This window comes from Triplophysa dalaica, chromosome 11, assembly GCF_015846415.1.
Source record: "Triplophysa dalaica isolate WHDGS20190420 chromosome 11, ASM1584641v1, whole genome shotgun sequence".
Classification (NCBI taxonomy): domain Eukaryota; kingdom Metazoa; phylum Chordata; class Actinopteri; order Cypriniformes; family Nemacheilidae; genus Triplophysa; species Triplophysa dalaica.
Window position 1 is genome coordinate 23,113,182 of NC_079552.1, and position 22,679 is coordinate 23,135,860.

Sequence of the window (22,679 nt, forward strand, 5' to 3'; positions counted from 1 at the left end):
AGAATCATTAATTCAGGCCCGCGTCAGTGAATGTTGCAGAAACCATGACATTATAACTGATTTATTTCTCCTCCCTCCCTTCGTCGTGTCCTTCTTTGGTCTGTATCACAAAAGCTCAGAAACTCGACTACGGAACTAGGCTTGGACGATGTTTGAGGAGCACGAAAGGATGCATGTGTGACCTGAATGCGGCAGAATTTCCCCTCCGTCACGCGTCTGTCCTACTTCACAAGTGTCACATAGGGGACATGAAGGGAACTTTCCATTCCCGGCCTAATGTTCAACTTCCACTTTACTCCAAGTCCTCAGAGCCTCGAGCAAACACACTGGAAACAGTCAACATGCTCCGGTGTTATTAATTACACCGACGGGAAAGTCTTTAAATATTTAGGTACGAGATCCCCCTCTGTTAAAGCTGAGGATAGTTCCCGGCATCTCTTATACCATTAGAGCTCTGAATGCGAGGCTTTGGTGGTCTTTATCTATCTGATGCTTTACAGACAGAGTTGTGTGGGAAAGAAAGATCTAGCTTACATAACACAATTGCATTATCATTGACATTTTCAGTAATGCTCAGTTTAGTGGGGCGTTACTGCTGTGTTTTATATGCTTTTTCTCACAAATGGCATCATCTCAAATTCATGTCAAGTGCCTTTAAGTGTAAGAGCTAAAGTTCACACATTGTCCATCCATCACCAGATTCCCAGCCTGATTCATTATCAGATTTAGATGGTTCAGCGTAGGCTGTGAAGACCATCGGGCGCTCAGAGGACAGCGTAAGTGTGTGTGTAACTGCATCTGTAGGCTTCACATCTATGAGAGAGCGTGTGTGTGTGTGGAGTCGTGTTTCATGCATGTGGGTGTATATGAACCTGTGTGCGTGTCTGTATTCTGAGTGTGTTCACTTCTTTTGTTTTAACTTGTATGATGTAGTAGAGTAGGCAGGGCGAGACCGTGGTTCGAGTAATTGTGAATTAGCGCCAGCTGTGCGCACACCGGGCTCGAATCACGTAGGAGATAGGGAGCATATAAAAGGAACGAGCGACCGGACCGTCGAAGAGAGAGGACCGGGCCCGAACTTGTGTTTGTATTTGTATTTATATTTATGTTTTGTTCGCCGGCGGTTATATTACTTTATTAAATGTTTTGAATGTCTTCCGGTTCCCGACTCCTTCCTTCCATTTTATGGATATATATTACATATGACTTAAATGTTTTGCTTAAAGTTAATTTGTAAATTGAAAATTGTAAAAAGTGCCATATAAATAAAGTTGACTTGATTTGACAAGTCATGAGAAATATAAGGGAGACGAAGAAGCAAGCCTGTAATCTCTATGAAATTTTCTGAGGTTTTTGTGGTTGCTTACAAAAAATTCAATTTCGGAAAATGCTGATTAGACCTCTTTAAGGTTAGTTATGAAGCTGTGAGCAGGTGTTTCATGCATTCTGCATACATACAAAGCTTGATTTTTCAACGTTCTCTCAATAATGCAGATAAACTCAATTCTTAACACATAAAACATTCAAAGTAGGAATAAGACATTGTAGAACGGAGTTGTTGTGCGTGTCTGGAATTCCTTTGTTTCACTTGGCTAATATTTGCACATGGATTCCACTTTGTTAAGAGCTGCTCAGGTTACCAGGCAGCATGAGACCAGTGAAAAACGAGGGCACACGAGGTGTTTCTTTTGAGAATTAGTTTGACCTCCATTACCTGTGCAGACCAACACACACACTTATGTTTTATTATCTCCGTGGGGACAGTCCATAGGCGTATTGAGTTGTACACTATACAAACTGTATCTTTTATCCCCTAACCCAACCGCCAAACCGCCAAAGATCGTAGAAAACTTTGCATTATTTACATTTTCAAAAATTATCGTTCTATACCATTTATAAGCTTTTGTGCCTGTGGGGACCTCAATTTTGGTTAACCAGAATGTTACGGTAACACTTTATAATAACTGCACGCTATGAATCATTAGTTAAGCATCAGTACATAGTTAATTAATCATTTATGAAGCATTGGCCCCACATTAATAGACATTAGTAAGCAGTTTATAAATACAGCTATAAATGCTTTGTTCTTGATTTATAAGCATGTATATAATATGCTTAATAATCAATTTTCATACTTTATTCTAGTTGTCAGTAAACTATTTTTGTGAGCTCATCTAAAGTGAGGACTATGTATGCCTTGTAAAGCATTTACAAATGAGAGTTAAAGGCTCAGTTATCTTCTAAACAGAAATAGGAAAAACACAACACAGAGGGATACAGAACATAGAAATATTTATTTCAAGATGCAAAAGAAATTAATCTGTACAACTGTACATATTAATGAATATAAAACGATTTAATATAAAATAAAAAATAAACCTCTGCAAAATTAAAATTGTACAACCAAACATATAAATTAACATTAAATGAATTGATATAAAATGAAAAATAAACTTCTGAAAAAAAAAATATTCCTGCACACCTCCACAAAAAATATAACTGTGAAGTGATATGCAACTCTCATTTGTAAATGATTTACAAGCAATACATAGTCCTCACTTTAGATGAGCTCACAAAAATAGTTAACTGACAACTAGTAAATGTTTTATAACTACCTTAATTAATCATGAATTACAGCAGGAATGTGTGTTAAAAAAGCATTTATTAACAAATTAAGTAACTGTTACTATATGTCAGAATAATAAGATGTATAAATGTGCATTCAAAGAGTTTATTAATCATTTACTAACACTTTCTAAATGATCTCATGAACCACTGACAACTCCTAACTAACTGGTTTGTAAGTAATGTAATCCTTAGTTTAGAAATGATGAATTCATCCTTAATAAAGTATGAAAATTTGATTATTAAGCATATTATATACATGCTTATCAATCAAGAACAAACCATTTATAGCTGTATTTATAAACTGCTTACTAATGTCTATTAATGTGGGGCCAATGCTTCATAAATGATTAATTAACTATGTACTGATGCTTAACTAATGATTCATAGCGTGCAGTTATTATAAAGTGTTACAAATGTTACATTTTAAAGATTTAAAGCTGATGTCAGTAGCCCTTTCGCTCAGGGATACAGTGCAAAACAGTATACAAACCACATAATATCAGCATTATGATTGGGCCTGTCAATCAAACTTTTTTCTTTTTAACTAAAATTCTTCCTCAAAATTACCCCACGTATCAGACTGAACTCTTTAGGTCATTATTTACATTTATTCATTAGGCAGACGCTTTTATCCAAAGTGACTTACAAGTAGGGTGCAGTGGGCAGCTATCAACGCAGTGCCTTTCTCAAGGGCACTTCAGTCATTTCCTGGTGGCACTGAGAATTGAACCAGCGACCTTCTGATTACCAAGTCGAACTCTCTAACCACTAGACCACAACTGACCACAATGTTTGACAATGTTTACCTTTACATTTTGACATAAACAGATGGAAGAAAGGTTCAAATAACCAATCAGATTCATATGCATTGAAAACAGCTTGTGGCTCAAGAACATGAACCATCCCTTACCAATGGCATGCAGATTTACACTGACATGCTGTGAAAACATCCGGCAACCAGTGTTTCATTTAGCAGAAACTTTTATCTAAAGCGAATTACAAACGAGGGAGCATGTGACATTTTTTCAATGAGCTAAACAACAGATAACAGATTCATGTTTTCAAGAGAGAAACAGAAAGTAGACCATTTGTGAACAGGTATGTGTTCAAGCTGTGATGGATTCTGCTGGTCAGGTGGAGGCTGGCAGCTCATTCCACCAGAGAGGAACAGGGATATCACGTGACATTTAACGGGCCGCTTAACCAAAATCAAACTCAATAAACATCATGAAATGCGACCAAACTTTTCAAAACTTTTTTTATATATTAACATATTTGCTAGACCGTCACGGAACACAAACTACTCAACGGTTGAATCAAACAAATAAACAAATTAGTGCATGGATATGTTAAAGTATAATTAAAGTGTTTCTCATATGTACTTCAAAGTATATATGAACAGGATCAACGATTGCTCACCAAAGGTGACGTCAGTCAAAATTACTGAGTTGAAGGTTCATGTAGCTCAGTGGTTAGAGAATGGCGCTAACAACATCAAGGTCATGGGTTCCTTCCCAGGGAATTGCACATACTTAGAAGCAAATGTATAGGATAATGCAATCTAAGTCTGCCAAATCCATCAAATGTAAAAGAGTATTTCAAAAAGAAAGCACAATGTCGGTTTTGCAGGTTGGTGATAAATAGCTGTGAAGTATCACAATGCACTCAAGCGGTCACGTCACAGGAAAATAAATGAACCTTGTCTCAATGTGAAGTGAAAAGGGTATTTATCCGGACCCCTGTACAACATGTACTGATTCACCACCTCAGGAGCCAGTGATCTGCATAAGAAGTTACAGGGATAGTTTACTCACAAATGAAAATCTTTCCTTCATGTCATTCCAAACCTTAATGCTCAATCTAGTTATATTTGTATAAAAATATCAGTTGACCATTTGTTTACTTATAGCTAAGAAATAGGCAAAGGCAAAAAAGGTTTTAGCTATTGTTTTCTAATTTGCACTCCAAAGATCTTTATATGCCTATGTAGATCAAGAATATCTAAATTGTTTTGTTTGGAACAAACTCAGTTTTTTAATCCTGCACAGAGCCCTGCAACTAACCTTATTTTGTTTTAAATAGCATAAAGAACAGAGATAAATAGTCTTGTTACCGTGCTCAAACCCACAACTGAGAGGCCAGCTCTCTTTATTCCAGCGTGTCACCCTTGGCCTCAGGTTTAAATGCCGTTCCCATCGTTGTCATGGGCTGAAGATGGATTGAAGCTGTGTTTGCCTGAGGAAGCCCTGAGGTGGAGAGGTCAGTGTCTCAGCGGGGGGTGAGGTGGGGGGTTGCAGATGATTATTGAGACCACTGGCAGTCTATTCACACACCAGCCCTGACATTTCGAAAAGAAACACACACACACACACACACACTTCCAGCTGGGTGTGCACACGCACACACACACAGTTCCAGCTGGGCACCTTGGTCTCCTAGCAACCTTCACCTCAGTCATTTTGACTGCCGTCACCTTTGGTGAGCAATCGTTGATTCACAAAGCCTCAGGACATTTATATTACAGCAGCGGTTGCAAAGCAATACACAAGACCTTTAGATTTCTGAAGGCCGTTAATATAACACTGCTGTCTAATGTCACATATTGTGTTCTTCCCTGTTTGTCAGCATGAGTGATAAATGCTCAGTGCCATAATGATGACATTTAATCTCCTTGAGACAATTCATGTGAAGAAATCAGACGCCATAACAAAAACCAGTTATTCAGTTTTTACATTGACCAGATAGTGTTGAAACGCAAACAATCAAATGTTTAAAGGAAAACTCCACCAAAGAAGGAACATTCTGTCATGAAGTACTCGCCCCCAAGTCGTTCCACAAACGTTCATCTTCAAAACACAATTTGAGATAGTTTTGGTGAGGTCCAAGAGCTTTCATAGGCAGCAAACATTTGTGCGCAACAAAGCAAAAAAAAACGTCTTTATTCAACAATTCCACAAAGTCCACAGATAAAATAGCAAGCATATACGTGTGGTGTTGATGTAGAAAGTCAGCTCCAGCGTCTGCTCAACTCTCATGCAATGTATGGGATAGTTCAGTAAGAAATACAAATCCTGTCATCATTTATTCAAGATGATTTCTTCTGTGGAACACATAAATGTGTTTTTTCTTTGGATCTTAAAAGATCTTTTGTGTTTCGAAGAAGATAAACCAGAATTGATAAGATAAGAGTAAGACATCATTGGAACCTGTGAAGGGTGCATTCTGACATTTTGTTTCTGTGAACTTGTTTGGTGGTGTCCCAAAAAATTGGTTACTGTCTCAATCATTTTGTTAGTCCACAAACATATTCTGATTAGGCATATTTATTTATTTTGTCCCAATAGTGAACATGAACATTACGAAGAGCAACAGTCGCTGTGCAATGCTCTTAAGTAGTCAAAACTCTCAAAATGAATTTACAAACCATTTATTGGACTGATCACTGCTTATTTTTCCTCCGATGTGGATTTAGATTACAGTTGATTTACCTCACGACCTGCGGTTGTAATTCGGCAGTTGGTGATTTTTAAACAGGTGGTGGGAGAAATCAAAGACATTATTAGAATGAAACAATTACTGCCTGAAGAGGGTTTAGGTCATTTTCATGCATAATGTAAAGAACATTCTGTTCAAAAAATGATCTTGACATCTTTCATCTCAATCTGATTTCAATCTTTGACCTTCTTGCATCGTACGTAAACCACAAACAAAAGTAACGCTTTGCAGATAAAACAAATCCAAGTTATAGACATTCTAAATGTGAGTAAAATGAGCTTCTCGATGAGGTGTGTGAAGCGGTTTTTCTCATTTAATAATGTAATGCGAGTATGCATTGTTGTTGGCAGCATGGTGCCCTGTGAAAACGCTGCGAGGGTGATATCTCTTTTATCCCAAAACCAATTTTTCTTTACATTACAATCACTAGTAATTGGAATACAACTAATAGGAGCTGTGTTTTTGCTATTATACTGTACACTTAAATGTATAACATAAGTTAAGTGATTATTATCCAACAAGAGCGAAACCCAACAAATCAAGACCCAGACGTCTCGACAGATTCTGCTGTTTTCAATCTGATGACATGGAAATGCAGATAAAAACAATCTGTTTGGCACATTTACGCATTTATCCAAAGCGACTTACATAGCATTGTACTAAACATTTGTTTCTAAGTATGTGCAATCCCCTGGGATTGGACCTTGGCGTTGTTTGCTCCATGCTTTTACCACTGAGCTACAGGAAAAACAATAATTCCAAACTCTTGGATTATTACACAAACACTCCTCATGACAGCTCAGAACAGATCATGGACTAGACATTTCTTCATTGCATTTTCTGGGTGAAACAAAACTGTCTGAGTTTTGCTGATCACCCACCACTGATTTCTTGACAGTGAAAATGAGCACCTACTATCTTTAAAATCATCGCGGAGAACCAAGCAGCAATGCTTTACGTGAAGCTTTGAATCTTAAGGGAATGAAGCTCTTTGTGTGGTCTCTGTGTTTACTGGACTTTCTTGGGACAATTCCCAGCTTGTTTTTCACTCCCTGAGGATAGTGTGATAAAGATGATGAGCTGAAGATATCAAGCTGCTCCTTCAGATCGTTTGTATCAAACGAGATGGTGAGATGGTGGTCTAGTGGGTTAAACCACTGAACTGGTAAATCAAAGGTTGCTGGTTCGATCCCAGCAGCCACCACCAGTGTGTCCTTGAGCAAGACACTTTACTCCATGTTGCTCCAGGGGGATTGTCCCTGTAATAAGTGCACTGTTAGTCGCTTTGGATAAAAGCGTCTGCCAAATGACTAAATGTAAATGTAACTGTAACTGTATCATAAAGTTCAGTTATTTGGATCAGTGGCCCTACAGCAATGTGTGAGGCAGATGATATAGATAGGTCTAGGATTTATTTGTGTCCTGTAGGTCTAATGTTGGTCTGAGCAAACTAGAGGACCATGAGCAGCTCAAGGCCTTTTTCTGAGGTATTTATGTTGTTATACTGTGATGGGAATATTAAAGAAATGATGCTAAACTAAAATACCCATTAAAATAGCAAACGTAAAATGAATGTGAAAGGTCCTCTCATCACAGAATGTTTACATATAAAGGAACATAAATACTCTGGCGAGGCACTTTATATACTAGTTTTATTCACATTTTGATCTTTTACATTGATCTACACTCCATACACGATATGACAAAACTTTGTGCTGATTGACAAGACTTTTTTGAACAAATTTTGTAAAACTAAAAAACTGTAAGATTTCTTTGCATAAGTATTCAAGCCCTTGTCTGGGACACTTGAAAGCGGATGTGAGCAGTGTAAATGTTTCTTTGAGGTACCTTTTTGTGATTTGCGGCTTCACAAAGCTCTCGTCTCACTTCATGTGTGGAATAATATTTTAGTGCCGTTGCTATCCAGTATAACCTGTGTGTCCTCTTGTTTTGTAAAAACATGCACAAGGTAAAAAGAAACGCGTTTTATGGTATCAGGCCTGCTCACGTCAGCTGTGTCGGGAAGACTGATAGATGATGAGATGATGAGAAGTGATTCATCTCGCTAATATAGTTCCATTTCTGCATATGTTACAGCACAGTTACGGCTCTGTTATGTGTGTGTGATGTGTTCCTCTCATTAGTGCCCTCAGAGTCCTGCCATTAGCCTCTTAAACACAAGCGTGAAATCCACTCAGATTACTCAGAAAGCTTTGTGCTCAGCAGATGATCTTGTTAAAGCATGTTAACAGGATTTTGAATGCGGATTTTCATGTCTTCCTGATCATTTGAGGCTTGTCCATGAATTGTTTTACAGCGGTTTCTCAGGATACGATGTAGAAACCTCATTGGAATATGCGCACACCTGATTGTTTACCCGTTTCTTTATAAATCCTTACTTATAGCGTCAGACGACAGAAAAGCAGTTGGATCATTTTGTTTAATTACTGGCCTGTCAGGACAGACGCAGAACAGCTCTCATGTGAACAAACATCCCAGATCATTTATGAGCATTGGGCTCCTGCTGTTATTCACCAGTGTGAGATCTGGAGACCACATTCATTCAGGCATCTGATTCAAACTCTGCCAATCGACACGTAATGATTTCTGAAATCATTTGTTTTCGATGTAATCTCCAAGATTGTAACAAATTCAGAATCAAATTTCTGATATTGTATCGTTTATCTAATGTTATGTGCACGCATGGTGTTGTCTGTGTTTACAGAGACCTGAGTGAGAATTTCATCCAGGCGATTCCTCGAAAGGCCTTCCGTGGAGCCACGGACATCAAGAACCTGTAAGCGCACCTCTGGACAACATCAAACATATAAAGAAGTGACATGTTTGTCTAACGTTGTTTTGCCTGTGTATTGTACAGTCAGTTGGACAAGAATCACATAAGCTGCATTGAGGACGGAGCGTTCCGTGCATTACGTGACCTGGAAGTTTTGTTAGTATCTCACAGAGACCACATCACCTCTCCATCAACAGAGTCTGGCAATCCCAACCTGTGACATGAACAAATCATTACAGTGCATCACTAATCTGTCAAAGACTCTTGATAGGTTCATTGATATTTTGCAGAACGCTGAACAACAACAACATCAGCAGTATTCCAGTGTCGAGTTTCAACCACATGCCCAAACTCAGGACCTTGTGAGTGACACACATATCACCTTTTCCTCTTCATGATTCTATCTCTTTACTTCAGTGACTACATACATGTATGGAAAACTGCTTGTTTGTTATTGTCACGAAACGTGTGGTGATAGAACCCAAATGCAGGCAGCGGTATGAGGTAACAAAAGATTTTAATAAACAAAACAAAAACCCACAATGGGGTAAAATACAGGGGATAAACAAAGACAGCCAAACAGGAACGAAAAACTCACGTAGGGTAACAAACTGTAACAAAAATCAAAAGGATCCAAAAACAGGAACAGAGCACTGGAAATGAACGCTGGGGCACAGCGTATGGATAACTCCTTGGAACAAGAGTTCAGAACAGCAAACAGACATCAAAGTTTCCAAGTATGTACAAGAACAAACGAGCACAGGACAGAGAATACAAGGGCATTAAATAGGGAGACGAACAAAGGATAATTACAATAGGCAGGTGTGGGTAATGAAACACTCAAGGGAAGCTAACGAGGAGACGAGAGGGGCGGGGCCATAGACGAGACACGAGAAGGCGCATGACAGCCAAAATCTAAGCCATGCCATGTCCTTCTCACACAAAACCCTAGACTTAGTCATGACTCCGCTGCAAGAATAAGAATAAACATGACATGATAGCGGAATCATGACAGTTATAGAAATAAAATGGAACTATGAAATGTATGAAACTGGCTTCTATGAAGATCACCAATACGTTTTTGTTTATTGTCTTTTAGATGCACGGAAGAGATTTATGATGTGATATGAACATTACAAATGAAAGACTGTCTTAACTTTAGTTCTGAACACTAACTGGCTGTAATAAATGTTCTCTGTCTATGTTTGAAAACTGTAAGTTGCAGCTCAATAGGAAAGTTGTGCCATTTATCGTAACATTTGTGTTGATGTTTAGCCGTTTGCATTCCAACAACCTGAACTGTGACTGTCATCTGGCCTGGTTGTCTCAGTGGCTGCGGGAGCGGCCGGCCCTCGGCCTGTTCACCCAATGCAGCTCTCCCACTCCACTGAAAGGACTCAACGTGGCCGAGGTCCAGAAACACGAGTTCACCTGTTCAGGTAACAGAAGCCTTTTGAGCTATCGCTTTTCATTTATCAACATCTCTTTCACGTTCAATGAATTTCTAACAAACACAAAGTTATAAAGTCTTAAGCTCACGTAACATTGTAACATTTTCACAATCTTGCTAGAACCTAACTAAAGTAGTAAAGCAGGGCAATTCCAGCGTTATAGATGTAATATTTTGTGTTATGGACGTGACATAAAAATGCTCAGAGAATGAATTTGTTACGATTATATTGAACCATCTGTTTATATTTTACTGAACCCTCGCTTGATAGTCTAAACATCAAAAAATGTCAGTCTATGAAAAAAATATAAAAAAAGGGAAATAATCATGCGTGACAAAAAAGGATGCTGTTTTTGGGAGAAAATAAGCTTTGTAGTATTTATATAAAATAAAATGCACAATCCTGAAGCAATAATAACTAATGAATGGAGAAAAGACGCCTCTTTATAGAACTTCAAATTGTTACTTTATACTAATTTTCATGTGTCACTTTATGAGGAATATGTAGCATAATGGATGTAATAATCCTTAAAATGGCTCTTACCTGACTATGAAAAATCATGCACTAAAAATGAAACAAATGCTTTACAAATTTGAAGAGAGATCTCACATGGGTATTTAAAACACCAAATGTTAAAATCTGTGCTGTTACCAGAGTAAAAAACACTGTAAAATGTTTCGAGGTAAGGTTGACATTTTCACAGAATATCAAGGTAACAAGCACTTTCCTTTATCTTTTATTATTTCCACTTAGTGGAATTTGGCTATTATAGTAGCAAACTACTAATAAAATAACCTCTGTAAACTGTATGCGAACAAATTAACCGATCACTCACTTTAGTACACGTTCCTGTTGGACGACATTTAAACACCTTTTTTAAATCTTAAAGTGTTATATATAACACGTGTATTCAACTTGACCTAAGCAGTAATAAAATGATGTCAAATAAAAGGAGAATGTATCAGAGGGGTCGTACATGAGTATTTTTGAGAAGATTCTACAGCAAACATTGAGTGATTTGGATCAAACTTGAACACTGTAATGCATTGTTTTCCATGTTCCATTATGTTCTACAATATTTAGCTGTATTCAGATTTCCTCTTGACTCTGCAGGTCCAGCTGAAAACACTGGTGTGCAGTTGTGCAGTTTTGCTGCAGGTTCGTGTCCAGCGGTCTGCACATGCAGTAATACTATCGTGGACTGTCGAGGCAAGGGACTGACAGCCATCCCAGCCAACTTGCCCGAAAGCATGGCAGAGATGTAAGTGAGGTCCTGTACTGACAGCAATGCTGTGTATTTTGTGTCCAATGTGGGGGATGGCCATTGGCAGTGTAAATAAGACAAAGAACTGAAGGACAAAAGAATACGCCTTAAATGAATGTCCAGCTAGTGTTTCTTCATCTGTACACGTGCAGTCTTATTTGTATTATATTTTTATCCAAGTTACAATTGTCCTTAAGATGTCAGAAAGTTGGACAACTGACTTTGTCATGTAGACTGCTGGCTCTCTTCCCACCATATAGCTGATTTCAGATTTTGCTATTCTTGTCAGGAGGTTTGGCATCAGACCGGTTTGTGGGGCCCTGGACAAGATTGTCGAAACAAGTCTGACCAGTATAAGAAAAACCTGACAATTAACATGTCTATCAACTTGCCGTTTAACTTAAATAGTCTTGAGTTGTGACATATGACATAACAAATGAATTATATACAGACATTGACCTTTATCTAACTATGTATCAATGTTTATTTAGTGCAATGAACAGTTATTATTTTTTTTATACCATGGTTTGTTTGAATTCTGATTGGCTGGAAGTTGTGCATTAAAACCGGGTGGTTCCGGTCAGTTTGATCAGCGTCTCAGCGTTTCACCTGTCTGATCAAAACTGACACTGTAAACATCAATAATAGCTTTAAATTGGAAATGCCCATGGTATAAGCGTTATAGTCCACGGCTAGCCTTTCAATCTAAGGATTTTAATGAACCCTCTGCTTCATGTCGGTTGGTTCTTGGCCTCCACGTCATGCAATAAAACCCTTCAATGCACGGCTAGCTGTGGATAATCCGTTAAGGCTGGAAAACACAACACACATTTTAAAATCTGAACAGAATTTTTGAAAACTAGACATCACACACTTGCAGACTTTTTGAAAGTTTGCATTTAAAATCAAGGCATCACACACGAAGCGATTAAATCTGGAGACTAGCGCTGACTTTCTGCAACAAGTACAGTATGTTACAGTGTGATTATAAAACATTCATGCTTCAAAGATTGGAAGAAGAATGACTGTAGACCGATAGAGTTTTCCCACAGTATACTCACTGATGGATGAGGTCCAGATGTAAAGCACAACTGACCCGCACGCATACACACCAAGAAGATTACACTAAACATGAAACTACTTCTGTTGTCGTGTTTAAAGTCACATTCACATTAGATTTATATAAACACATATAAATAGAGTGAACAGGGCGGTCAGAGAACATGAGCCCGCAGGAATGTGCTGTCTGGAATCACAACAATGTCAAGAATGTAAATTGCCTTTCTCTGTTTCCCACTGACTGCTCAGCTTCAAAGAGGAAAATTGAGTAACTGTTTGAGTCAAGTGGTCGTCGGTTGGAACTAAATGAGCCTTACAAATGACTTTTCTGCATTTTACACGCAAAACAGGGCTGCTTTCCTCACTATATTGTAACCGCAGGGTGTGACATTAAACCAGAGCCTTAAAAACACAACCATACCTGCACAGACCCTCACAACATTCAGAGTCTCAAAGAAAGAGCCGGCGCTTCAAGCCTCTGTCAGTAAGACAGCAGCTTGGTATAATATGATAACATGATGCCCCGTGTGAATGTACCGCTATGTTTTATGCTATCTTCTTTTTTCCCACGTTTTCTCTGTAGACGTCTGGAACAAAATGGCATCAAGTCAATCCCTCCTGGAGCGTTTTCTCCATACAAGAAGCTTCGCAGAGTGTAAGATTTACTAACCTATCACTGAGGAATTAGATGAAGACATTTCCACATTACATGCACAAACATTTGTGAAATGACAAATGGAATTTCATAGGCTCGGTTTCAGCCAAATGAAGTAAAGCATTGACACATCTTAATATAGGTTAATGTTCCAACGCCATAGATGAACACCAGCACTGTTTTTTCTAAAGCCCATTTATAAAGCTACTTAAGTGTCTTAAAGTAACAAAGGCTGGCCCTGGTGTAATCCAAGCCCTGGCTGTGAAACCGTTCCTCTGTAGTTTTGGTCTTCATTACCAATCGTTTCACATCCATAAGCAGTTCTTTAGGTTTCAGGCATCATTCAAATCTGCAGTCATAAATCTGCAGCAGTCTACACAATACTTCTGCTTGGCAAGTGCTTAGACTTTTTATACACTCAAGTGTGGTTTGATGGCTAGACCACAAGTTTATGAAAATCTGCTCCAAGGCCAAAATTTCTTGTCATTTAATCGGCTTAGAATTATACGGTTCTATCTGACATTTTTTTGAAAATAACTACAGTCTTAATTACAACAATAAACATTGTGCTATTTCAGCCATACTCATATCTAGATTTGACCTGTTCCACCTTCTGTGGAATGAAGTCTAGATCAGTAGCTGCTTTCTGTCTAAACCAACGGGAAGCTAATGGTTCCTGCAATAATGTGTTGAAAACCTCACGTACCCACCTCAAAGGGGAGTTTTTTTCTACTTTTACACAAATCTTAGGGGTCCACAGATTGTGTCAGTGAAGTTTCAGCTCAAAATACAACACAGATTTTTTATTAAACCATTCCCTAAATGCCTAGTTTTGTATGTGAGGAGAAACATGCTGTTTTGGTGTGAGTCTCTTTAAGTGCAAATGAGCTGCTATTCTCCGCCTCAATTCCTGCAGAACACACACGAAGGGCCAAAGCTACAAGATAGAAAGCCTGCAATCTTTAGCCAAAAAAGCATAAATGCTAATGCTAACGCCTTGCCGTTGTCAATAGATGTTGTTAGCCCGTTAGGATTTCTGCAATTGTAAGTGTTACAGACTCTTCCATCTACCTATAATAAGAGTATCTCTAGCAGGGCTGTGAGCCTGTGCTTCAAATTTATGACAAAACAAGAAAGAAGGGTCACTTAAAGCGAATGAGAAACACTGCGTCTCGTCTTTAAACACCAAACACATTCCTAACAAACGTGTCGTGTACACATGTGAAAGTAGGCCTACACATGACAAACCGCTCGTGTATTTACAACCATACACACTGCTTTCCATAAATGAAGTACCCATGACACACCCGTCGCATGTTTACACACGTTCAGATTAAGGAGCCGTAATATTATAATAGGAACACCTCACTAAGTCAGAATGGGCACAAAATCTGATTGGCAGGTTTTCTCAGAGGTCTGCAGAGATAGGCTCATCAAAACAAAGTTACTGGTTGTCAAATATTTTTTACATTTTCTGAGTTGGTAGATGCACCAGAGACCCGATTATAGCACTTAAACATGGAATAAGTCAGATTTTTATAAAAAGACCCCTTTAAATAAACATTTAGCACTGCCTTCTATGCTTAACTTGAACAAGAAAAAACCTAATTATTATTGTCCTAAAATAGTAATAAACATCATAAAAAGCAGTAAATTCATGTTTAAAACAAGTGAATTGTTTATGTTGCTTGAAAAAGTGTTGCTTTAATTCATGTTTTACAGATTGAACCTTATCATTCTAAGCAGAAAGGGTTTTTCCAGAATCATAAGGTTCTGCGTTTGACATGTTCCAAAAATCTCATTTACATATTTCACAGGAGTTGTACATTTAATCTCGCTGTCTTTTTCATGTATGAAATATCATATCATTTTTGCTATATGGAATGCATAAACTTTGAAGGTCAATATCTCAAAACGCAGAGTAAGTAAACCATGTTCTGGTTCTCTCTTTATCAACAGAGATCTCAGCAACAACCAGATATCAGAGATCGCTCCTGACGCTTTTCAAGGCCTACGCTCCTTGAACTCACTGTGAGTGTTTTCTTGCTTCTGAGTTTGTTTATGTGTGTGGATGGGGACGCAAGGTTTAAGAGCTTTTCTAAGCATGGTCTGGAACAGTTACAGTTATTTTTTCCACGTCAGCCTGGCGCGGCACAGTAACACACCGTTTTCTGGCCAGAATTGTCAGCACGGTTGTCTAAGCATGCTGAATCATGCTCATAGACTGTAGTGACATTGCCACTCAGGATTGGTCTCTTGTCAGTTGCCTAGATACCAGTTTCTCTCTGTAGCTAACAGATAAGTTGAAAGTTAATTTAGCTGTTTAATCGCTGGAGCTGAAGGGTCTGTCAGAGTTCGCCACAAACCGGAGACGTAGACTTACAACACAGATATTTATTATAAATACAAATAAAGACAAGAGAGAAAAGAGAGAGGGAACATGAGTCCTTAAATGTGGTTTGCATGATGAGAGAGATCACTGATGGGAGACAGGTGAGAGAGAATGGAGGATTATGGGAAATGGAGTCCAGGGAGAAACACAGGCAATGGTGAAGACTGGGAAGCAGACAGTGGAAACGGAAGTCATAGCTCAGTCTGTTGCATTACCATGGCAATGAAAGACGTGTTTGTGTTTAAAGGGATACTTCACCCAAAAATACAAATTCTGACATCATTCACTCACCGCCGAGTTTCAAAGCTGTATCAATTCTGTGTTCTGATGAACACAAAGAACGATTTTTGGAAGGCATTTTTTCACCAAACAGTTCTTGGACCATGTTGTCTACCATAGCAGCAACATTTATTTGATATTTTGCTTTGCTCTGTTAAACACAAAAGAAGATTTCTTATTTGGAAGAATGTAGGACAAAACGCAGTCCTGAGCCACTTTTGACCACCATTGTCATTTTTTAACTATAGTAATGCCTTTTCTTCTATACAGTATATATTCCATTTTTTATTGGCTTCATGAAATGCAATTTAACTTTTGAAAAGACAAACATGTATTTCATTTTATACATAAACACACATTGTTGGACAGGCGGGAACACAATATACTAAACAGTTAAATGTTTTTATTGACCAAATTTGTGCACAGATAAGTAACAAAATTATAAAGAAAGTGTTTCTCATATGTGCTTCAAAGAGTATTTAAAAATAAGGTCAGAGAGATGTCGCTTTTGCTGGTTGTTGATAAATACCTGCTGTGAAGTATCACAACTTGCTTATGCCGTCACGTCACAGAAATATAAGTGACCAGTGTCCCAATGTGAGGTGAGCCAGTGCCGGGCTGCAAAAAGAAGACCCTCAGATATAGGGTTCAAGGATTTTGGGGGACCTTAAGGGTTTACATAAAGAAACTTTAAGACTGTCAATAAGTATCAACCCTTAAATGCCAAAGTGTTCCCCTAAGTTCTGTAAGGCGTTGCGACAAAGTCCTTTAGTTACTTTTCTACTTTAAAAAATGAAGGGACCGATTCAGCTCCTTTAAATCTCAAACGCGATGAATCATATCATGTTCATTAAAGTGGAGAAAGTAATGACGCTTATTTTCAGCTATATAATGAGAATAATTATAGACCATCATTTACTGAAAGAACTATCAGTTTGATGCGTTATAGGGTGTGTTTTCTTTTTGCATATTTATCTAAAATAATAACTTTAGCATCTTAAGTGTTGTCTTTTTTTCGTGTAATGTTAATATTGTCCATAACTCAAATGTTTTAGTAGCTGTAATGTTAAATTTGCAATCTATTAAAGTCAATGTATGTTTTATTGCGTAACTATAGCAACCGCTTCTCTATTGCTGTTTTGACAGAAACTATCGTGGAATGCTAAGTATAAACACTAAGGTAAGAGTGACGGTTATGACCTTATTGCAACACTCTTAAAGAAGTTCTTAAAGATATCTTCCCCTTCACTTGAAGGGACACGGGGTCCTTACCAGTGACCATTTAACCCAACCAGTGAGTAGTGCACACGCACCCAGAGCAGTGGGCATCTATCACTGCAGCGCCCGGGGGCAAACATGGGTTAGGTGTCTTGCTCAAGGGCAACTGAGTCGCAACCTGCAAGGGCCATGAGAATCAAACCGGTGACCTTCTGGTTATGACTCCGACTCTCTCCCCTGTACGCCATAACTTCCATAACTTAAGGAAGCATTAATGCACTGAAAACAGGACAACTGCGGCACATGTGAAACTGTTCAAAAATAATGATTATGGGCAAAAAATCCTGGGACATGTAGTGTGATAATGGCAGTCCAGCTGATGAGGGGAGTGCCCTCTGGTGGAGCATGAGGGCACTTCAGCTGACAACTGTGACAATGAATAATGTTTTGGCATTTTAAGCTGATGGTAGTGAGGACCAACAGATATGTAAATGTGGACCATCCAAATAAATGTAAATGTGCTATTAAATTGTTGAAATAATTACTTCTCATGTGGTGCTTCAAGTAAATCATTTAGCTAAGGTCTAAAGTGGATGAGTTGACAAAAGGTTTGAAAACTCCTGACTAAGAAAAATTGTGGCAAAGTCACAACAATGCACAGGCTCGGTGTGAAACCTGAAAACAAATAAAGAAAAGCAGAAAACATGCAAGATAGTTGTCCAGCAGAAGTGTTTGCTTCATTGTGAATCACCAGAAGTGTATAGACTCCGGGTTTGGTGCTCAGCTCTGTTGTGTTCAGATGTTGTAGACTAAATGATGTTCAGGACAGTATATGCGTGTGGTTTCATATTGAATGTTTCTCTAATTCCCAGGGTTCTGTACGGGAACAAGATCACTGATCTGCCCAGAGGAGTGTTTGATGGACTCCACACCCTTCAGCTGCTGTGAGTGTGTGTGTGTGTGTGTGTGTGTGTGTATGTTAGCGAGATGTTCAAACACCCTTACAAATAATAATACATTGTCAATCAACATAAAACAAAAAAAGAGAAAAAAGAAAAGATACAAAATGATCTCCGAATGGTGGCAAAAAACAAGTTTTCCTCAATAACCTCACACAAAGCCCCCTATAGCACCACATCAACTCATAGGGATCAAGATCAGTTATGGTTACAACGTAACAAAATCTCTTACTTTTTTTGCTCCCTAGTTCTGTAAATGTCCAACAAAAATCTCAAGTTGACATTTGAATCGTTGTCTCTAAACATATTTAAAACCAAAAATAAATATTTAAATAGGGAAAGAGTCCAAATAATATAAAATCTGTAAAGCATTAAACAAAGCCTCTAGTCTAAAACATTGCATAAGAGTATGGAACACATATTCTCTTTACAGATCAAAAGAACATCCGTGACCAACATGGTTTAAGAGAGAGATAAAAGCGTTAACTGCAATTGCGCCATGTAAAGTTCTCCACCGCAAGTCTCAAACCTTTGTAGGTAATGGTGACGTGATCTAAAGCTCTCCATTCTGGTTTTGCCCCCTCCTCCATCTCAAGGACGCATCACCAGGGTGTGTCCACTTTATTTCTTCATTTGACACAGCTTTTAGACGTTCCTTTTCCAGAATCTGGCTATGAAACAATTTGTGTCAAAAAAAATGTTTAATGAGATATGTCCTTTCAAGAACAATAAACTAAAGGTTCTTGTATCAACCAGTGCAAGAAAACTGTGCTACTTAAGTCTTTGCACAGTGAATTAAGTCCAAACTTGAAAAAGATTGATAGCTTTTGGGACCCTGTGCAGTTTATTCCCCCAATAATCAATAAGAGTTGACTGAACTTGCCCAAAAAGGTGGAGGATAAACACAAGCTAATTATAATTGACATTTTCTTGAAGCATGAATTTCCTTTTTTAAGTTTTTTTAAAGCTTTTGCCTTTCATGGGACTGGACTGTGGAGAGACATGAACGTGTTGGGCAGAGATAGGGTGGCAAAGAACCATCGAGACAGGAATGGAACTTGCATTGCTGTGACATGTTGGTGCTCTTACCACAGGGCTATTGGTGCTGACAAGAATTTCCATTTATCAAGACGTCCCCATCAAAGTTTTTTTGTACAACCGTTTCAATGTGAACTATGCCGTCCATACAACTCTGTTCCTAACATGTTTAAAAGAGGCTCAATTGGTAAAGAGTAAAGCATATACCAGACAAAGCACTGCCCTGCCCAACACCTAAAAACCTTAAAAGGAGCACATTCGTCCCTATGAACTTTTAATATACTCTCAACATCACTGTACAAACATTAAATGTAAAAAAAAAAAATAGGAACTAAAATGCTTTCTAAACATCACATAACTGTACTCAACTTGGTGAAAAGTCTTCTCTTGGGATAGTGACAACAGACAAACACCTAAGTTGAGGTTCTTGCCAATATCTCAAACATCCTTAACAAAAGTGATGTTATCCACGATTCGTCTACCAGATACACAACAGGGTGGTTTCCCAGACAGGACTTAGCTTAATTAGTTTAAACTGAGACAACATGTGTCATTATTCTCCATCGAGAATCAGTGCATTTTCAGACAGACTCAACATTCATGATCACTCTGGCTTGGTTCAAGTCATAACTCTCTCTTTTTGGTCTGTCTCTTGTCTTTAGCCTGTTGAATGCCAACAAGATCCACTGTCTGAGAGAAAACACGTTTCATGACTTGCAAAATCTCTCGCTGCTGTCTTTATATGACAACAAAATCCAAACTCTGGCCAAGGGCACCTTCACCTCATTGAGAGCAATTCAGACACTGTAAGTACAAACATATCACAATCATCCATGATGCATCACATAGAGGTCTGTGTCAAGCCACGCACGTATGCGCTATTCCATTTTATAGTGTAAGTCAAAATGTGGAACACTGGACACTGGTTGTGATTGTTCACCCAAAATTGAAAATTCTGTCATCTTTTACTCACCCTCATGTCAAAAGATGATATTTTGAAGAATTTTGACATTACAGAACCCCTCTAAAGGCAGATTTTATCATGTCTCTTTAACAGAAACTCTTGTTCCCCCTCTGGTTTCTGCAAACGATTTTTAAAGTAACATGTTCGAATGTGTAGAGTTTTGTCATTTGGAAAGATGGCCAGATTGCTTTTCAGTTAGTTTTTTGGTCATAACTGGGATTTAAAGGAAAGATGTGGTTTTGTGTGTTGCTGTAGTCATTTAGCACAGAATCCATTAATCTGCGACTGTAATCTTCAATGGTTGGCTGATTATCTTCGTTCGAACCCCATCGAGACCACTGGCGCGCGCTGCACGAGTCCCAGACGTCTCGCCAACAAACGCATCGGTCAGATCAAGAGCAAGAAGTTCCGCTGCTCCGGTAAAAACCTCCTTTTCAAACTCAATCAGACTCATCTGTGATAATAATGATTTAAAACCTGGAAGTAATCATGTGAATTTGGATGAATCTACAAATTGAAATGTAATTCAATTCAATTTTATTTTTATTGTGTCAACTTCAGTTTATCACATGTCAGCTGTCCCACGTTTACTTCATGTGTAACTCAGAATTGATATCATTGCTTTCTGCTTGTGTCTCCATAACAGCCAAAGAGCAGTACGTCATCCCAGGTGAGAGCTTTTATGTCCAATGAACATGAAACAAAAAAAAAATTATCCCTGTATGAAAAATAACTTTTCCAGTGCTTTTAAAAAGAAAAACAAACAGAGAAGTTAAATAGGGGAGGAAAAGAGGGAAACATATTCTGAGGAGAATGTCATGAAGAAATGAGAAAAAAATATTTGAAAGTCTAAAATTAAAGCCAGACTATAAAACCCAGCCTTTGCTCCAGCCTGCCCCGCATCTGTCATTTTCTCATCTGGAGGTTATATAAACTTGAAACATGTCTTACCTTTTGTAAGGGAGTTTTTTTTTACATTTGACATGAAACAAGGCTGTAAACTCTAAGTAGTTAACGTGTCTCCTCTATCACAAATTTAGAAGACTGATATTTATCATTTATTGAAATGCATAGCAATCAGCATTCACACTTTGAGACCTATCATACAATCGGCGCAATGTGACGCAAGTGTTATTTGCTAGTTTCAGCCCAACACAGTTTTCAATTTCACATCCTGCGCCACATGGTTTGAATAGCAAATGCATTTCAAGGGGGCTGCTTCTTCTTCGGCTCTTGTCTTGGTTACACAAGCAACACGCGCGTCCGTCGACACAGACAACAACGTAGAAGTATAAATGAAAACCTGACACGTAGGCCACGGCGTAGAGGCTACACGAGTATAAACTTTGCTTTTAGACTGTGCACTTACATGGGTAAAATACGGCCCTTTAAGTCACTTTGGATAAATTTAGCTGCCAAATGCATACATGTAACAGGACTTGTTGTGTTACAGGGACTGAGGACAGTAGGCTCTATAATGACTGTAGCAATGATCCGGTCTGCCCGTCCAAATGCCGATGCGAGTCTAATGTGGTGGACTGCTCAAACCTGCACCTGAAGCGCATCCCAGAGCACATCCCAGTGACCACAACAGAACTGTAAGGCAACGAATCTTATAATCTGCATTAAAGACAGATGCATTACCCTATGCTTCATAACACTTCTCATTCTACTTTCTCACAAGACGTCTCAACAGTAATGAGATCACAAGTATAGAGGCCACGGGTATATTCAAGACTCTCTCTCACCTCAAGAAAATGTAAGAGGCGTTCTCGGGTTACCTATGATATCTATGATAAGTATCTCCTCGATGAACATCTTTCATGGTCCTGGAAAAACATTCCTGTCAGTCAAGCACTCAGGACCGGGTTCAGGTTTCTTTAGCAGGAATTCTGCTCCAGGACCAACAGAAGATGTTCCTCGATGTTTCTGACGCGTCACTGATGCTGTCATATGACCTACAGAAACCTCAGCAACAATAAGATCTCTGAGATCGAGGACGGGGCGTTCGAGGGCGCGTCTTCAGTCAACGAACTGCACCTGACGGCTAACCAACTGGACTCGGTGCACAGTGGCATCTTCAGGGGTCTGGACGGCCTACGGATGCTGTGAGCTCGCATTCAACCATACACAAACATGATACAAGCCGTACTGATGATCAGATTGAGTCTTCATCTTTATTGTCTGTTTATTTTCCAGCATGTTGCGAAACAATCGCATTAGCTGCATTCACAACAACAGTTTCACAGGACTGCACAACGTCCGCCTGCTGTCGCTCTATGACAACACGTTGACGAGCATCAGTCCCGGAGCCTTTGACACGCTGCAGAGCCTCTCAACCCTGTATGAAGCAAATGATACGTGGGCAGAAATCCTGACTCCCAGTGATGTCTCCTGTCATCTTTATCCGTGTGTAAACTGGGAAGAGAGTTTTGATCTTTAATTTGGACCGAAGCACAACAGAAGGTGTGCTGTGAAAAATA

At 38.8% G+C, this 22,679-nt stretch overlaps 1 protein-coding gene across 1 annotated transcript in view; it reads left to right on the plus strand.

Annotated features, from left to right (window-relative positions):
* slit1a (slit homolog 1a (Drosophila)) overlaps positions 1-22,679 on the plus strand; it is a 62,962-nt gene that overhangs the window by 24,955 nt on the left and 15,328 nt on the right. Inside the window, exons 5-19 of the mRNA XM_056761274.1 lie at positions 8,849-8,920; positions 9,002-9,073; positions 9,208-9,279; positions 10,193-10,356; positions 11,482-11,629; positions 13,275-13,346; positions 15,306-15,377; positions 18,108-18,179; positions 19,895-20,038; positions 20,452-20,615; positions 20,843-20,866; positions 21,650-21,794; positions 21,881-21,955; positions 22,161-22,304; positions 22,396-22,539. Coding sequence (XP_056617252.1) covers positions 8,849-8,920; positions 9,002-9,073; positions 9,208-9,279; positions 10,193-10,356; positions 11,482-11,629; positions 13,275-13,346; positions 15,306-15,377; positions 18,108-18,179; positions 19,895-20,038; positions 20,452-20,615; positions 20,843-20,866; positions 21,650-21,794; positions 21,881-21,955; positions 22,161-22,304; positions 22,396-22,539 — 1,584 coding nt within the window. The remainder of the gene's footprint in view (positions 1-8,848; positions 8,921-9,001; positions 9,074-9,207; positions 9,280-10,192; positions 10,357-11,481; positions 11,630-13,274; positions 13,347-15,305; positions 15,378-18,107; positions 18,180-19,894; positions 20,039-20,451; positions 20,616-20,842; positions 20,867-21,649; positions 21,795-21,880; positions 21,956-22,160; positions 22,305-22,395; positions 22,540-22,679) is intronic.